The sequence below is a fragment of the Musa acuminata genome, chromosome BXJ1-11, assembly GCF_036884655.1.
Source record: "Musa acuminata AAA Group cultivar baxijiao chromosome BXJ1-11, Cavendish_Baxijiao_AAA, whole genome shotgun sequence".
Taxonomy (NCBI): domain Eukaryota; kingdom Viridiplantae; phylum Streptophyta; class Magnoliopsida; order Zingiberales; family Musaceae; genus Musa; species Musa acuminata.
The window spans coordinates 2,027,565-2,045,791 of record NC_088337.1 but is presented as its reverse complement, the minus strand read 5'-3'; the positions used below and the strand labels follow the sequence as shown (position 1 = coordinate 2,045,791).

General features: G+C 43.7%; 2 protein-coding genes and 2 long non-coding RNA genes across 4 annotated transcripts; all 4 read left to right on the top strand.

Moving 5' to 3' along the window:
* Window positions 1-1,048: 1,048 nt before the first annotated feature.
* Window positions 1,049-2,393, top strand: LOC135596537 (uncharacterized). Its single transcript, XR_010480957.1, has 3 exons — window positions 1,049-1,218; window positions 2,059-2,178; window positions 2,267-2,393. It is a non-coding gene; the product is annotated as an uncharacterized LOC135596537 (long non-coding RNA).
* A 1,064-nt stretch (window positions 2,394-3,457) lies between these two features.
* On the top strand, window positions 3,458-3,844 carry LOC135596373 (uncharacterized). The gene has a single exon (XM_065088432.1). The coding sequence runs from the start codon at window positions 3,458-3,460 to the stop codon at window positions 3,842-3,844; it is 387 nt and encodes a 128-aa protein (XP_064944504.1).
* Window positions 3,845-7,692: 3,848 nt separating this feature from the next.
* Window positions 7,693-9,082, top strand: LOC135596536 (uncharacterized). Its single transcript, XR_010480956.1, has 3 exons — window positions 7,693-7,923; window positions 8,259-8,799; window positions 8,983-9,082. It is a non-coding gene; the product is annotated as an uncharacterized LOC135596536 (long non-coding RNA).
* A 4,596-nt stretch (window positions 9,083-13,678) lies between these two features.
* Window positions 13,679-17,392, top strand: LOC103970242 (cyclin-dependent kinase inhibitor 4). Its single transcript, XM_009383942.3, has 3 exons — window positions 13,679-14,357; window positions 16,540-16,740; window positions 16,853-17,392. Exons 1-3 carry the CDS (start codon window positions 13,942-13,944, stop codon window positions 16,920-16,922), a joined length of 687 nt encoding a protein of 228 aa, XP_009382217.2. The 5' UTR covers window positions 13,679-13,941; the 3' UTR covers window positions 16,923-17,392.
* The last annotated feature ends 835 nt before the right edge of the window (window positions 17,393-18,227 follow it).

Here is an 18,227-nt window from a genome sequence, read left to right as displayed (position 1 = left end):
TTATAGTAAGAAAAGATGTGTGAAAAATGATTACACTTAAGATTTGATTTAGAATGAAATGTATAAATTCCTTCTAATATTTGATAGATTAATTCTGAATTAATTCTGATACTTCAATTTATGTTAACAATAAATTGAATCGTGTGATAGTAATGGAAACCTATAGATAAATTATCTGATACATCTTACAAATACATACTGCGTTCCTACCATTTCTAAAAATTTAATATTTTATTTAAAATTGATGAATTATGATACTGTCATTAAAAAAAAGACCACATATATAGATTTGGCAGATTTACACTTGCTATATGAAATTACTCTTATTTACTACTGCACGGGTACCACCCGCACTTCGCACGAGTGTTACGCCATAAGAAATTTACCCATTTACCCTTGCTACAATAATAACCATGACACGGGTACCACCCACGCGTCGCCCAGGTGTATGCCATGCGAGAGCGTGTCGTTGTATCGCTCACTATTGTGTTTGCAACATATTTGTGGGATAACACATATTTGATTTATTTTTAACATTATAAAATTATAAAATTACTTATTTCCCCTTGCTATGTGAAATTACTGAAGTGTACTCGCATTGCATGAGTGCATGCCATGCAAAAATTACCAATTTACCTCTGCTACAGTAATCGCCGTTGCTCAAGTACCACCCACGTGTTACTCGGGTGTGCGCCATGCGAGAGCTGCTTGTTGTATCACTCACTGCTCTGTTTGCATAGAGATCAAAGATCTTGTCTGCGGCCTCGGAAACAATCCGTCACAACGGAGACACGAGGGATGAAAGGGTTGGAGTCGGGATGTGAAGATATCGGGCTCTAAGCTTCATCGACGGCACGGTCTCTTCTTCTTACTCGTTATGGTCGTTTGCAACGGGAAGAGAAAGTCCATCAATTTACATTAGTAACGGACGCTACAATACTTTTATAACATTTCGGGTGTGAAATTAGGAGGACCAGATCCGACCCTTTTAATGTCGGGTCGGGTTAAATAAGAGATCCGCCAAACCGTCTTGTAAGTTTGTAGTCCCCCGTAGCAAACCACAGAACGAAAGAGGAGCGGTGTGCTTTTGCTTGGGCTGTGTCGCTGCGAGTGATTTTGGGATGGACTTGGTGAGCAAGGAGGGCAAGGGGAAGGTCTCGTGGCGATCAAAAGTGGCGACTTCGGTAGCGGGTTCGCTAGGGCGGCGGCCTGCATCAGGTATGCGTATGGCTAAGTTCTGAATTCAACACTGCACTCAAAGTGTTCGACACTCGGCTTACAACAGAAACCTCATCTTAGGTAAATGGAGTTGGTGTGTTCTAAAGTAGCATCAAGCAAATTAGATGTTTGGATCAAATTTGCAGATCAATGACGGTAAAAATTGTATGACTTGGTCGTACTCTGAGTTCGGGAGCCTCGGTGGATGGAGTTGGTGAGTCTTAATCTATTATCAAGCTATAGCTTCCAAATAATAACAAGCAAATTAGATATTTGGACCTCACCAATCAATGCAAATACATGGTTTGGCATGGACTTTTCTGAACCGGTAATATTCTTGATAAAGTCATTTAATCCCATATTCGTTTAGGAGTACGGAAACCAAAGACTCATAAGTCCGTCAGGTCTATGTTTTTTGAAGTTCACATGCTCCTCCGAAAAGGATGAAATCGTACAGATACATCCAAAGCGAATAACTCAAGCTATTTAATCCCATGTTGTGTCATAGACAAACTTTTAAATAGGATATTTGATGTAATGCTTATGTATGTCCGTGTCTTTTGGTATGTTTATGCTTTGCACAGCTTGTAGAGGGACGATCGAAGACTTAATACTCCCATTTTAGTTGGGTTTGATGATCGCTTTAGGTTTGTAAATAAATGTTACGTACTGTGAATACTTGTGAGAGATTTTCGATCTGTAGTGGATCATTTTGACCTTTACGGATGGACACGCAAAGGTATTGCACGACTTAGATAAAATTATTAAAATTATTATATCTATAAATCCAAAACTACTTGATAAAATATGCATCATTTAATACAAATTCATGTTTTGCAGATATTGTCGACACTTGTACTTTCAACAAGGAGGAAGAAACAATGCCTTTGATGTGTTCTATTTCCTCCGAAGATTACAATAGAGAGAAAGAAAGCCGGATGGGGAAGGAATAAGAAAAAGGTGATGTGGAAATCATTTTGTCGCTTTGAGGTTCGTGCTTTAACCTTTTTGACTCTGATATATATTTTTATTTTTACTCCCTCGTTAGGATCAGAAAACGAAGGCTGTACGGGGAAGCCCCCAAACTCCATCTCTTCTCTAATCTTCGAACACTGCCTCGAGAGATGTTTCTTCTCCTCGTCTAAGAAACCAGAAGAGAAGGTATCAGTTTCTTGGAGGGAACCTACACTTGCCATTTTAATCATGACCATAAGAGTGGCATCTCGATACAAATGTCTAAGCGAGGACAAGTATTTTTGGTTGTTTCATCTTTCGTTTTCCTTGAGAAGATAACCACGACAGCTATCCGTTCATTCGATGGAAGGATTCTTGGGCCCGAGAGCCTTCTCTGGAGGGGAATCTAAGAACCCTAAAGCTTTCGGCATGGACTTGTCTTGAAGAAACCTTCTTCTTTTAGCGATGAAGCAATGGCCCGCTTTCAACTTTCTTTTGTTTCTTCCCCCGTTCGCTAATCGCTCTGATTCCGAGTTGCTTCTTCCGAGGTTAAAACCCTCGAGTTCCCATCCATTCCAGTCATCACATGCATCATGCCTCGCAACCACAAGTGGGGCCCACTGGGCCTCACGAGGTTGGCCAATCGCCGAGAAGGTAAGCGGTGCGGGCCGAGCCGACGGTGACAAGGAAAACGTTACTCCCCGGAGATTCTAACCTCCCCACGCCGCACATGCACGCACCCGTCCACATCCAGCCATTCAAATGACCGGTTTACCCTTCGATACATGCGCTTCTCGCCGATGTACTTTTTTAGATTACTAAAAAGCCTCTCGGGGTAGTCATTATGACGAATCTGACCTCCTCATCCGACGGCCGATGAATTTTCAGACTTCAGGCCACGGACGCGATGAATGGAGCAGAGGTATATGGTAATCTTGTTATTATGACAACTTGGGAGGCCATTTATGTGATAGGCCCACTATATATATATATATGAGTCCACCTCCCCAAACTCCCTCGTCCGGTCTTTTCCCACCTCTCTACTTGTGTTTCTCGCGCTCCTTCTCTTCCTTCTTCCACAGCCGTCTGCCGCCGGTATCACGGCGGAGGAACCCGGCGGGTTCCGATCGCTCCTCTTCTTCCTCCTTCGTCGTCCCTTTTTTAGCCCTTTTGTCTGCGGCCCATCTGGTAACTCGTTTACTATCTTCGGGCCTTTTCTTGGCCTCGTCTCTTTAATCGATCTTGATCGCACCAAGCTGACGTGGCGAGAGGCGGAGGCCCACCGATGTCGATCCGCGCACCGAAACCTGGCGTGCTGGGAAAGCGGAAGGACCGCGGGCCGTCCGACTCAACCCGCACGCAATCCCAGAGCAAACCCGAGCCGCATCTGCCGGACGCGGCCACGGCGGCTCGGCCCACGCCGGTCGGGGACAACCGGCTGCTGGCCGGACTCCTGGCGCAAGAGTTCCTCACCCGGGGAACGCTCTTCGGGAAGCGGTGGGGAGGGGGTCAGGGCTCCGACCCGGCCCGGCCGCCAGGCGGCACCGAGGAGGGCCCGGCCAGGCCGGGTCGGCTGGGGTACTCCGAGGTGTCCTACCTGCTGAAGTCGGACGCGGCCCATATCCCGGGCGTCGTCAACCCCACCCAGCTCGCCCGCTGGCTTCAGTTCTGAGTGAGGATGAGGTGGACCCCGACGCGGTCCGCTGGTGGGTTTCCCTGTGCGCGCATTAGCCTCCTTCCTCGATGTGGTGAGTGACCCAAAACCACCCCGCCCATGAAAAGACAAGAAAAGGTAAGCCTTTGACATTGGTGGGCGTTCTTTTTCTTTTCCCTCATTTTGATTTCCATGACCCCTCTCTCTCTCTCTCTTCTTGATTTGCTTGATCGCTGTAACTATTCATGATGGCCTAATGGCTGGATTTGACGATGGTTTTGCTTGCCTTGTCGTCTTCGTTTCCTTCGGCGATACTCCTGAATCATTGTGTTGTGTTGTGGAACTCGTACTAAATTCTGTAGCAGCGTGTGTGTTTCTTCCCATGCGCGCTTTTACTGTATGCAACGGTCCATGGCATAGAACTGCTATTTTGTATGTTGCGGAAGTCCAAGTATTCTATGGCTCGTCACACTCATATGCTTTCTACCTTCATGGAAGTTTCTCCCTCCCTTTGTTCCTTTGTTCTTACAAACGTAATACAAGAACATTTGTGTGGTGAGGACGCCGATGCATCGCGTCTTCCGTCCATAAATGCTTGAGAGTAAGTCCAATTCTTATTGGATGAGGTGAGTTGTCCGATTAGAAGAGATTGGAAACTCTTTAAAATAAGGAATGAGATCAAATGTGGTGGATCTTATTGGATGAGGTGGGTCTTCCGATTAGAAGAGATTGGATACTCTTTAAAATAGGGAATGAGATCAAATTAGGTGGATCATCATATTGATTTGATGAATTATTCCATGTATGCGTTTGAATATTTCTAAATAATATATATGTTAGTTGAGATTAATTTTTGTTGGTACGTGGATGTTGTCGACAGATAGACTAATTCGATCTCAAAGGCGCAAGATTGTCCAGGGTCACGTGAGAATCTAGCAGGTTTGGTCCCGAGATGCATCTCATTCGCCAGGTTGGGCGTTGTTTCGAGGTGTCTTAACTTCGTCAAGAGTTTTACGCAAACGATCAGCATCGTGGGATATTCCTGACTCAACTCCTCTGAAGATTAAGTTAGTAGTGTGGTGATTATAATAATCTGTCTGCTCCTCTGGGCTTTAGGGTTGCTTATATACCTAAGTGGCTAGTGGAGGATAGTCAATTGCTCGTTAAGGAGCCTCTTTATGTCGTCAAGGACTCATTTATGTCGATGGCTAGTGAACACGTCTCTTTGAGGGTTACGTTAGGGAATAAAGATTGTGGGCACGTCATTTCTCAAGTTTGGATTTCGTCTAGAATGAACATAATATAATACTCGGTGTCATGTGTTCAGAGAGAAGAACTGAATCACACCATCTGGGATTAATGCTCTCTGTGATTACGTGTTGAGCCCTTCGAAAATCGTGGTTGACGAGAACGATGGGTAACTAGTGGTTGGTAACCCACACGAGGAGGGGGAAAAACAAAAGAATAAGCCTCATTGCTGTGTATCAATATTCTCAATAGTAGGCTCGTGTGACTCCCGAGGATGAGGTGGGGGCTGAAGGATCGTACGAGAGAAAGCTCTCTCGAGTGGGCCCCATCTCAATCTCCAATGACAAAGAAAAGATATGTATAAATTCTGAATCTCTCGAAAGGATTAATTATAATTTTTTGTAATTAATTATCTTTAATATTTTAATATTTATATTTTTAAAAAAATTATATTGAGATAAAATGAAACATTAAGATTTGTATATAAGATTAAAAAATAATCTTAATCTTAAGCCAGCGGGCGAGTTGGGTGGGGTTGACGACGCCCGGGATATGGGCCGCGTCCGACTTCAGCAGGTAGGACACCTCGGAGTACCCCAGCCGACCCGGCCTGGCCAGGCCCTCCTCGGTGCCGCCTGGCGGCCGGGCCGGGTCGGAGCCCTGACCCCCTCCCCACCGCTTCCCGAAGAGCGTTCCCCGGGTGAGGAACTCTTGCGCCAGGAGTCCGGCCAGCAGCCGGTTGTCCCCGACCGGCGTGGGCCGAGCCGCCGTGGCCGCGTCCGGCAGATGCGGCTCGGGTTTGCTCTGGGATTGCGTGCGGGTTGAGTCGGACGGCCCGCGGTCCTTCCGCTTTCCCAGCACGCCAGGTTTCGGTGCGCGGATCGACGTCGGTGGGCCTCCGCCTCTCGCCACGTCAGCTTGGTGCGATCAAGATCGATTAAGGAGACGAGGCCAAGAAAAGGCCCGAAGATAGTAAACGAGTTACCAGATGGGCCGCAGACAAAAGGGCTAAAAAAGGGACGACGAAGGAGGAAGAAGAGGAGCGATCGGAACCCGCCGGGTTCCTCCGCCGTGATACCGGCGGCAGACGGCTGTGGAAGAAGGAAGAGAAGGAGCGCGAGAGACACAAGGAGAGAGGTGGGAAAAGACTGGACGAGGGAGTTTGGGGAGGTGGACTCATATATATATATAGTGGGCCTATCACATAAATGGCCTCCCAAGTTGTCATAATAACAAGATTACCATCACCCTCTGCTCTATTGAAATACCTGAAGTACCCTCCATTCATCGCGTCCGTGGCCTGAAATCTGAAAATTCATCGGCCGTCGGATGAGGAGGTAAGATTCGTCATAATGACTACCCAGAGGGGCTTTTTAGTAATCTAAAAAAGTACATCGGCGAGAAGCGCATGTATCGAACGGTAAACCGGTCATTTGAATGGCTGGATGTGGACGGCTGCGTGCGTGTGTGGCGTGGGGAGGTTAGAATCTCCGGGGGAGTAACGTTTTCCTTGTCACCGTCGGCCCGCACCGCTTACCTTCTCGGCGATTGGCCAACCTCGTGAGGCCCAGTGGGCCCCATTTCTGTCATCTGCTATATCTTTTTTGATCTCCAATTTGGTTCAGTGTGTCACAGGTTTGAATGATTGAGTCTAATGTCTTTGGCAACTAATTGATTTGTGAGAGCACGATGCACCGTACCAGCCGATACATCACCTTTGGTTGATACATTGCCTGGTTAGTACATCCGTATCGATCGATACATCACCCATACAAACCAAGACAGATTGGTACCAATCAGAATTGGATTGATACTGACCCAAATAAGGTCAAGTTTGACCCCAACGGTCATTACATTACCCGTACTAACTGATGCGGGTCGGTCCGATCGGAATTTAACTAATGCCAACCCAAATGGGATCAAGTTTGACCCCGATGGTCTAGTTGACCGTTGGGGCCTCTTTTGGGGCTTTATAAGTTGATCATAATTTGACCATTGGGGTCTCTTTTTGGGCTTTAAACCTTGACCGTTGGGGCCTCTTTTCGGGGCTTTAAAACCTCCTCCCTCCCCTCTCTTTCACTCAGTCTCTCATTCTCACTCTTTCTCACACTTTAAAATTTTTAATCGACAATTAGTGATAATCAAGCTATCAATTGAAGTCATTCTCTTATGTATTGTCTCAATTAGGTCCATTCTCTTACATTTAGCCCCAGCTTGGGGGTATTTAGGTCTAATCACAGTCATATTAATTTATTCATGCCTCATGTGTACTCTATTCTTATTCAAATATAATAAAATTACTATTAAATTAGGAAAAAAAAAACCTAAAAAGTATTTTTTTTAATGAATTTTCAGCCACTTTTTGGTCTTTTATCAAAAATTGGTACCTATCGGCGTATGTTGATACGGTATGCTTGTACGGACTAGTATGTGTTGGTCTACCCATGGACTGATACCATCGGCCGAGACGGTATGGCTGTCCATGATTTGTAATACAGGTTACTACTACAATTGCCAGTACTCATTTCTCTAGATAACTTCAGAAATACCTTGTAAATGGTTGTGTGGTTGCAATTTATTGGATCTTTTCCTGCCGTTTAGAATATCTTGTTCTAGTTGCATTTTGCCATGTGATTATTTTTTTGTATATTTCTGATATTGTGGTAATAAGCTGTTTTTTTTTATTTTTTCCATTCTATTATTGAGAGTTAACATTAGCTTATTCCATGGTAGGTACTTTACAACCAAAGAAACTGAAGGCCAAAGTAGCTTGTGAAGCCATGGGCTTATTATGGCTTAATGAAGACATGTCTGTATTTATTGTAGGAGTCGTGTGTGACTCATGTGAGGTATGTTCGCCATGTCATATGCCTTATAACTCCTGTTAATTGCCTATAGATGATCATTACAAAGCAGATTGTTTTTAATCTATTCTGAATTTATGAAGGTAAGGAAACAACTGCATTTAGAACTTAGGAAAATAAAGAAACAACTCATTTTGCTTCCTGTTACTAATATTTTTCTAGAATCACCATTAAAGACATTAATTCTATTCATTTGAAAAAAAAAGATCAAATGTTATTGAGCTTTTCTTTTATTTTCTCTCTTTTTTCCTCCTGCATGGGAACAATTATTCTTTATTTTTTTTTATTTTTGATTACCCTTTTTTTTTACTCACTAACAGATATATCTGATTATTGGTAAGCGATACAAGTGTAAGGATTGGAAAGAAGCAGTTGGCTTTGACTTGTGTGAAGCATGCTACAAAACCAAATCAAAACTCCCTGGCAGGTTCAACCAGCAGCACACGCCTGACCACAAGTTTGAGCTTGATGAGCTGCGAAGAGCCAGTATGTTTAACATTGCTCAACAACGTCCTGAAGTAGTCTGACCCAATGGATGATGATCCACATGATGGAAATCACGACAACGAAGGGGGTGGAAATGAGGAGGATCTGAGATGGAAAGGGAAGCTCTTTGATGTCCTTGGAAGCAAAAACCGTTGTGTATTATTATCCAGATTTCTGAAGGGCACTACAATACAAGAATAGTGTCTGATGTTATCAGAAGGGCGCTGCAAAACAAGACTTCTATGGCTAGCATCTCGCTTCAAATAATTTGATTGATAAGGTCCTTTTGTTCTCTTCTCCCCCAAACCAAGAAGATTTGGAACCTCCCCCACCTGCGCCACATTGGTGGCGCCACGGAGAAGTGGAGGAACCCAGGTATCGATACGCTACATTTTTGTGTGATGAGAGAACATAGTTCAAGATTAAACGTGCATGGAAATGAGGTTGATTTATGTATATATTAATGCTGGTGGTACCATAAATATTTACGATGGTTTCTCTATTTTTGCTTTAAATGATTACGATGCACAAGTCATTAACTAGTGTGCAGCTATGCAGATTTTGGACTGCTGTTGAACTCCATCCATCTCTTTTACGGAACACAGCAGATGTCGGAATGCTGCACACCGGAAGTTAGACGTATGGATAACCTTTGGCCACTTAATTCTCCATCAAATTAATCGGGTGGAACAAAAATGCTCTGAAACCTTGTGCAGAGAGATTGGTAGAAACCATCTTTTATGGCAGTCGATGCAGCGACTTCCTTCCGACCAAACACTACTTATCTGAGAACTCGGTGGCTTTGAGCTCTGACATCTCTTACCCGTTGCAATCGAACACCCCCTTCCCTTGTTCTTGTTGAATTCAAAGAACGGTGTACTTGTGCGTGAGCATTGCCTCCGACATTTCGTCAAACACTCAGATGCTCAACAAGATGCAAGTCATTCATTACATGACGCACACCAATTGTTTTTTATGACACCGCTGTAAAAGTTTGGGTGGGCGTTCCAACAATTATTGGGCCACGTATGTGCAAGAACCATTAGGCGACAACAGAACCCTACTTTGTGACGCCATGATGCCGTAGGAAATCTTGCGGTATTTTGGTTGATTCCTTCCATGCACGCGAGTCCAAAGCCAAGTTTGCTACAGCCCGCACTGAACCATCAAAATCCGGAGTTCACAACCCTCATCCCACGAAGCAAGATGCCAAAATGACACAGTGAAGGCTGAAACGAGAGCCACCCCAGCTCACCTACGACTGTTCCCTTGTCCTCCCGGAGGACAGCCACTCCTGAATGGCCTTTTGGTGCCATCCGTGGACTTACTGTTCCCTCTCTGACTCCCGAAAGCGACTTGGCCTTGGGAGATTCCTCTGCGGCCTCTCGAGAATCCATTTGAAACTATGGTAGATGATGCTGAGATTGGACATGGTGAAAGCTGGGAGGACACCTGTTGATTGCAGCATTAGGTAACAAGCCATCTCTTATTGGTTGCAGCATCTTGTCGCTCTTTAATTTTTACTCCCGTTAAGATGACGATGATGTTTCAGTATTCCTGATTTGATTGATAACAAATCTTACTGTTTTATTAAGAAAAATTCTTCATCGTAATATGTATAAATAGAAAGAACATATCAATAAACTTCAATGAAAAATATATATTTTATTATCGTGGTATAGCATGTTGCCTAGAGCAAGCTCTCTTCTTGCCATCTGACAACAACAATCACTCCTCATCGAGCCCGCCACCTTTCGAAGAAAAATCTTAGTTGTTTTGCGATGCCTCTACTCTAATCGCTCATCTGCCCCTAGCAACCCCGTCGTCGTTCTTGTAAAAGCACGTCGTCTCCTCACTGCAATCGATTTCTCATTTGAAGATGTTGCAGTTCATACCTATTCCAGATGGTTGAGTACAGCGGTAGAAACGTTTAGTGAGTCGCGCATGCATCTCCCTAGGCTTCCTCCTCTGCCTTGACTCACCTCCGACGACGATTGATCAGCAGCAACTGTAGCGCTTTTTCACATCTCCAAAGTCGACTATTAGACGCATCATATCACTGTTGTCGCTCGGCTAACCACAACTCAGGACTCCATCCATCCCTTGTGCTACCCTCGTGCGGATTCATCGTATCAAGGCAACTTGTTGCTCTGATAACAAATAAGATTTTCTTAATTGTACTAGGAAATCTCATTACTTTATCGAGAAAAATCCTTCTTCCTAATCCATATAAATAAGAAAAATATGAAGGATATATCGATAAACTTTAATGAAAAATATATGTTTGATAACTTATAGCGATCTCCAGTAATCAGAAAGGAAGAGAAGCTTAAATCAGAAAACAAGTCTTTTTATTGATCCTGGTCTCCATCATTATCATGCGGTATGACTGCATTCTCCATCGCCATCAAACTTTCCAAGGGGGATCCGATTCAGCTCAACAGCAGTTTCCCGATCAGAGCAGACCCAGCATGACTCAAGAACAGTTCGTACTATTCTCGGCCAGCAAGAGAATGAAACAGAGATGGGCCATTCTGACATGTAGCAAGGTTGGTGCACGCCTTTGAATCTTTTGGCGAATTCCATCTCGCAATGATACAGACAGCGTACAGAGGCACCGAGTTGGACTAGGAGAAGAGATAAACCAGAGTGACTGGCTCCTCATGTCCATCATCTCCCACCGGGGAAGTGAAATAAAGCTGGCTTTCCACGGGATGCAGCAGCAGTGCATGCATCAGAGAACATATGTCACGGAACAGCCAACCCCTCCTTGCGTTCAGCAAAAGCAGGCAGGAAAACAAGGCCTCAGAACAAGAACACACAGCGGAGAAAAGTAGCTCGGATCCTTGTCCGCTGACGACCGATCCGTCTACCCTTTTCCATCAATCTATCATAGAGATCACGTTCCAGAACAGAAGCTTAACACAGTCAATCCTCGTGCTACTGAGATCAACAAAATGACCACCAGAGAAACACCATTAATGATGGCGGCCCGAAGAAACCTAATCCTTCGTCACCTACGCACCATTCCGGAATTAGGTTTCACGAGGGTCATAAACAAAGCATGCACGCATGCATGCATGTATATAAAGCTGTAACACCTGAGAATAGATTTGCATCAAAAGCATAGACATCGATTTGACACGTGAAATTGTGGTCAGATGGTGACGTCACCATGCTACATCGAGTACATCTGAGTCTGTCTATGCTCGAGGTGTCCCAAGTCACATAAATGGAATCCAAATTCAAGATCTCGTGGATTCGTACGAATATTATCGGATCTGTCTTCGCCGGTGCAGATCCGAAAACAAAAAAAAGATTATCTATGAAATCTTTTGATGATAAGAAAGTAAGATTTACGAACACTTGTGCTAAGATTCTTTTTCTGCACCCCAAACTACGACTTAGTTTTGATGCGTATGATTATGATTTCCGCACCTCAAGAAACACTCTTCCAGGCGGTCGGGTCCCACTTTGGCGGATGACCGTTGCACGCGTCAAACGCGTCCGATCGATCACCTGGATTCCTCGCCGATGAATCGGCCACTTCGTTTCCCGGGGCGGAACCCGATTGGCCGCCGAGCCGGGTGGGATCGGCCTCGGGTGGACCCCGTGCGTACCAAGTGGCAGCTGGCCGAGGAAACCGAGGAGGAAACGGCGATGGGACTCGCGCTCGCCCGGTTTTATTTAGACCTCCTCTTCCCGTTTCCCTTCGTTCTCTATCGTTTTGGAGGGAATGGCGACCCGTTGGTCGGGCACGTGCGGAAACGGGTCTATTTGATTGGCGGGAAAATCGCACGTGCGGGGTTGGTTTTGGCGCGCAGTCGGGGTCGGGTTTTCCAATCCTTGGCGGGAATATCCACAGCCAGAGATGCCTTTCGAAGAGAGCGGAGAGAGCGAGAATATACACATAGGATACCCCTCTCTCTCTCTCTCGCCCTCTCTCAAGTCATTATAACCATTAAATTGTCTAAAGCTTATCTTATGCTCTTTTTCCTCTCTCACTCGCCTTTACGTTCTTTTACTTTGTCACTACTAATCTTTTGTTGGAATTTAGAGGGGGGAGAAAGAGAGAGAGAGAGAGAGAGAGGGCGGTGACATAGACCATAGCATTTATGAGCATTAAAACAACTAGTAATGCGACTCTTCACAGTAGAGCTAAGCATAGGATTCCTTGAAGCTGATACGCGCGGCTTGGGGATGTGAAAACTTCAAAGGAGACGGGTGTTTCCCATCCGGTGATCATTGTTTATTGTTTCTCTTTGGAAGACGAGAATGGCCAGAGATGTGACTCCCTGCACCAGTGAGAATTTTCTATATCTGTTGCAGAGAAGTGTAAGATTTCAGTGTCATGCACCCATGTAGCTGCCGTGACTTTTGTGAGTAGTCTCTCCTGTTCCAGTAGATTTCTTTTACATGAGGATTTAATGGCGTCTCCCCCATACCCTATAAATAAATCAGAGTCCAACCAATCCGAGAAATTCTAGTTTAAATGATCGCAGGAAAAGGAAAATAAAGATAAATAATCCCTCAGGTGTTGTTGAATGGAGATTACGACGCATATATATATATATATATATATATATATATATATATATATGCGATGGTGTCAGTACCAAACCTTGTAAGCTAATTCATTAAGGAACAGCAATTAAGTACACCTGGGCCTATATTTGGCCTCAAAAGTACCAGTAATGTGTTGCCACTGCTTGTTATTTGACTGCTATTAGCATCGAGCTGTAAATGCTCGGAGCAAATGTTGACTTTGTGCTCATTTAAGGTCGAGTTTAATAACATTGAATCGAATGAGACAGTCAAAGTTCATATGAATCAATGAGCGATGGAGTTTGTTTTCGACCCCATGCAGAGTCCCTCCCGGTGATTAGAATCGCCGAAACCGCTCACCTCCGCCGCACCCTATTTTGAACTCAAAAGAGAATCCAATGAGCGTCGTGTCACATCTTATCGTCTCGTGACAAATTCACCGTCTTTTCGCGTTTCTTTCACATATCTCTATTTTTCTTCGACGTTACGAACCTTATCTGTTTCCATGACATATCGTAGAAACAATTAACCTTATATCGCTGCTTACGTCCGTCACCTTCCACTTAATATCTCGCCAATATATCCTCTCCTCAACTATTACTACATCCAACGCAAGTACGTATGCATCTCTCTCTCTCTCTCTCTCTCTCTCTCTCTCTCTCTCCACTCCTAATACAAATAGAATACCCCTTCCTATCGTTCCTCGCCCACTTCCATCGCCTATCCGTCGCTCTCCCCTCCCCCACCTCTTGATCTCTTTCCTCCTACCTTCCTTTCAAAAACTGTCTTTTTTTTTCTCTCTCACCTTTTCCTCCACCACTTCGAGCTTCCTCACCTCCCCTTCCTTTTTTATTTCGCATTTTCCCACTTCGATTCCCTCCACCAGCCTTGTGTACTTCTCTTTCCCTTTCTCTTGTATGTGCTCAGTGTAGATTGTAGAGAAGGGAAGGGGGGGAAGAGGAGATATAGGATATGGGCAAGTATATGAGGAAGGCTAAGGTCTCCGGTGAGGTGGCAGTCATGGAGGTCTCCCACCAATCCTCCGTCGGCGTCCGCACCCGCGCCCGAACCCTCGCCGCCGCCGCCGCCGCTGCGCAGGACTCCTCCCTCGCCTACCTCGAACTCCGGAGCCGCCGGCTCGAGAAGCCCCTCCCGCCCCCTTCGGCCTGCAAGCCGTGCAAGGACACCTCCAAGCCCAAGCCTAACCCTAGCTCCAAGACAGACTCTAGATTTAGCTCGCAGAAGTCTGGCCCCAATCGGAGATCGAATTCGGGATCGGTGGAGTCCGTCTCGACCAGGAGATGTTCGGCGGCGCTGGAAGCGGAGGCGCCGCCGGTTGCGGAGGTCTCGTTTGGGGAGAATATTCTCGAGGCTGATTCGAGGGACAGGTGGGTTTTGCTCGAATCTGTAGGGTAAAAAATCGAACCTTTTCTGCTAAAATCAGGATTCCTTTTTTTTTTTTGGGTTTTGTTCTGCCCGTTCTTCTATCTTTCTCCCGTTTTCTCTGTTTCTTTCATTCATCTTTCTGTGATATCAAAGTCGAGCTTTGCTGTTACTTGCAATGATTTTTCTCCTTGCTTGTTTGCTTACTACTATATTTCTCTTTTTATGGTCTATCTCGATCTCGTTTTTATTTTCTCGAGGAATTGTTCCGTGTTTTCAGCGACACTTCGTTGTTAAACATAGGTTTTGAGCTACATGTCTCATTTTTAATGAAGTAGTCCGACATCGGTGAGCTCTTCAACATAGTCTTCATCCGAAGCCGAAGCCTGCCGTGAGCTAAAACCTCTATTCTTCGCTAGAATTTATCCTGTTATAAAGAGTATCCACTCCTTTAAGCAGGACATTCATCTCTAAAAATGCTTCTTTTATTTTGCTTATTTTCTCGCGTATGTAAAAGTTGTGAAGTTGATTCTTCTTCTGTACTTTCTCAGCGAATGTTTATGTTTCCATTTTCTTTTTGTTCTTTCTGTGTGGATTTTATTCTCACAAACCTTATCATCACAGAGTTAACCTAGTTAATATTGTGCACTGATGCCTAGCCTTGCCTCTCTTCCGTTCTTAATGTTCTCTTCTTTTAACTATATGGCTGGACTGCCAAGGTTTTCGGTGCTGCCGAGTAATATTGCTTTGGATTGATTGTGTTGATTCCATTCCTCTTTTGTTACTATAGAAATCTATTAGGTTCTTGCAGTTTCTCCTCTATGGGTTGTTTCCGGAGCATGAGTACTTTTCAGTCATGGTTCTTTCATTACTGGAGTTATTGTGATGAATGGGGTTTTCTTTTGTCTTCAGTGATTTTGGTACCGGAGGGACAACATTAGTTGGTGATCATTTATGCCTGCTTGAGGAAGTTCTGTTGTTTACATGTCCTGACATTAATACCCTCTTTCTTATTTATTATGTTTCTTGGAATTACTTGCTTCACATTTTCATGCTCGTGGAAGACCAATTCATTTTCCTTCATGTTCTCCTTTAGCTTCGTCTTTTCACTTTTCCCTTTCCGGTGCTTCAAGCAGTGCAATGCTGTACATGATTTGGTTCATCACATGCAATGGACCTGTGCAGGCCAAAGTGCATGCAGTTGACCTGATTATTAACATTAGTTTTAGAACTACTTGGCAATATGCATGACTGGTAACGCTTGGCAGTATCCACAATAAAGTTTGAAAAGATAAGTTGGAAATTTTGGTCCCGTTGGAAACGAGTACCACAATGTCTTGTAATGATTTCTTTACTGACTTCAAACATGCCACAATGGTGTGGTCATTGCTTGGTACATGCTTTGCTGGCTCTCTTCTTGTATCAGAGAACATGATAAATAACAATACGCATCTGGACAGGAAGGAAAAACCAAAGCCTATCAGACTGAGGTAATTTGGATTATTGTACTCTATGTCTGAGCTACCATTAGAGCAATCAATGAAGCATTGTCCTTGCTGCTGTTGACTGTGCAATCATGAGCTTAGCTAAATAATTGTATTCTGTTTTCATTGTGGAACACTTTTGTTGCCAAGGTGACATTGGGTGGATACATACATGAACCTCAGGCCAAATGTTTGAGGGACTACGGATGGCACTAATAGGGAGCTTTCCATCGTTTTGTCCAGTGCGTGACAAATTTTGGGGCCCTTTTCTTGGTTGTCTATTGCCATTTATTGCTTGAGGTCCTCGTCACACCTGTAATAAATCTTCTAGATCTGACTTGCACATGACTTGGAACTGGTAATGGATCTTTGGTTTCTTTCTGAGTTGCAACTACATGCACAAGGCAATTACGTCTTTGGGATGCTAAAGTAATATTCGTTTGGTGGTAAAAAAAAACATTGTCCTGTTTCCTGTTTTTACTTGTTTGAATGATTTTGGCTAATCGATTAGTCTACACTGGTTTGAGCTATCAAAGAAGCTTTTGAGAGTTTTAGCGCTGTTCTGAACTATATTTAAGTTTCTGGAGGCTTTTCTAGTATGGATTAGATCTAGCAACAACATTTCATCGAGAAGCATACTTCTTTAGAAGAACCTTAATTCCATGTGATTGTTATGTTGCTGATGACCACTTGTTTGTCTCAGGTGTTCCAGAGAGACCACCCCTTGCAGTCTGATCAGGAATCCAGAAGCGATAAGGACTCCAAGTTCTACAAACAGGCCTTCCAATTCTACAACCACTAACCGGAGGATGCAAATTGTTCATCAGAATATTCCTAGTGCTCATGAGATGGATGAGTTTTTTGCCGGCGCAGAGCAACTCCAGCAACGAATATTTATCGAAAGGTATAGGAGGTCTTCAAGTTATTTTTTCCATTTATCTACGTAAGCTTACCTGAATTTGACCATTGTGGATGTACTCAGTCTATTTTTTCCCTTCTCTTGCCATTATCTCTAGGTACAACTTCGATCCTGTAAATGACCGCCCGCTTCCTGGTCGGTATGAATGGGTGAAAGTTGACTTCTAGATGGCAGATCTCTAGCTGGGCGTGGACCTTCTTTCCCTGCATGTTCTCCGACGATCTCTGCCCAGAATTTTCAAAGGGGGGCAGGGCTGCAATGCAATGTTGGTGGTTGCAATGACAAGTTGTTCCCAAAGGTGTTAGTCTAGTGCTGTGTAACATATAGAGCTGATGAGACAATGGTAGAGAAAAGTGAACGTGGCAAGTTTAAGCTTCATGTAACTTGTTTAACAGATCACTCACTACAAAGGATTAAAGGGGTCAATCATCTGCAAATGTCACTGACTTTAGAGACTCAGCCTGGGAGTATACAATGCTGCACTTGATTGGGTTGTCTTGGGTCATTTATCTATGCTTCTTATGGACCTAAAGGCCAATGGTCTAGGCAGATCTACTACATCTTAGGAGGATACTCTATTTGCCTTTACCATGATGTCTATCCTTTTATCTTATTAATAAATTTAGCTTTCCATTGATTTTTTTGCTGTTGGATTTAATCCAGTCTTACTGTAGACAATCTTTTTATTATGATTTTAAATGTGTCACATCCTGAATGTATGCATATATAAATTTGGAATATTCTGAACGTGTCAAACACTTCATTCTAATTGTCGAAGGCACAAAAAAAGGATGTCACATTTATTCAAAACTCAAATTGTTCCGAGGCTTAGAAAAAGATACTACTATAGTATCTTATCTCGAGTTTTGACTCTCTCTAGCAAAGTTGATGGATACTAGGTTTGTCGAAAGCCTTTAAACAAGGCATTTGGATCGAAAAAATCCTAATATAGTAGTTTTTAAGTCTTGACATATGAAGAACTTCCTTTTGTTTGTTTTCAACGCAATTGTGTTGGTCATAAAAATTTCAAATGCCTTAATATTAATCCCTCTTTTAAGGGTAATGTTGGAGCAATTGCTTGTGTTCCTTTACCTCTATATTTTGGTGGTCCAACTACTTTTACACCTTCTTACCTAAACTACTAAATTAGGTAACTCAGATCCTTTCTATTATAAATGTCAATTGAAAATATCCTATAAATGATATCCTCGGAAATCTCTCTTTAGTATCAAGCACATTTTTAAGAAGCATGAGATCCTCCCTAACTAAAGAATTAACCAAAACTGAAATCTTTTTTTCTAGATTGACTTCTCAAGTTAGAAGAGAGGAAATTTATTAGACCTTCGGTTTTAAGGAGGGTTCTTTTCCTTTCATATACTTTGGTAATCTTATTGTCCCCAGAAGGATATCTCTTATTGCTTTTGAATCCCAAATCCTGGGGTTTGGCAAGCCTCCTATCTTTCCCAAATCCA

What these genes read in the sequence shown, in the direction of transcription:
- LOC135596373 (XM_065088432.1), top strand. Translation starts at nt 3,458, where the DNA reads ATGTCGATCCGCGCACCGAAACCTGGCGTGCTGGGAAAGCGGAAGGAC.
- LOC103970242 (XM_009383942.3), top strand. Translation starts at nt 13,942, where the DNA reads ATGGGCAAGTATATGAGGAAGGCTAAGGTCTCCGGTGAGGTGGCAGTC. An exon ending in GAGGCTGATTCGAGGGACAG is followed by an intron (nt 14,358 to 16,539) that starts GTGGGTTTTGCT and finishes TGTTTGTCTCAG; the next exon opens with GTGTTCCAGAGAGACCACCC. An exon ending in CAACGAATATTTATCGAAAG is followed by an intron (nt 16,741 to 16,852) that starts GTATAGGAGGTC and finishes CATTATCTCTAG; the next exon opens with GTACAACTTCGATCCTGTAA.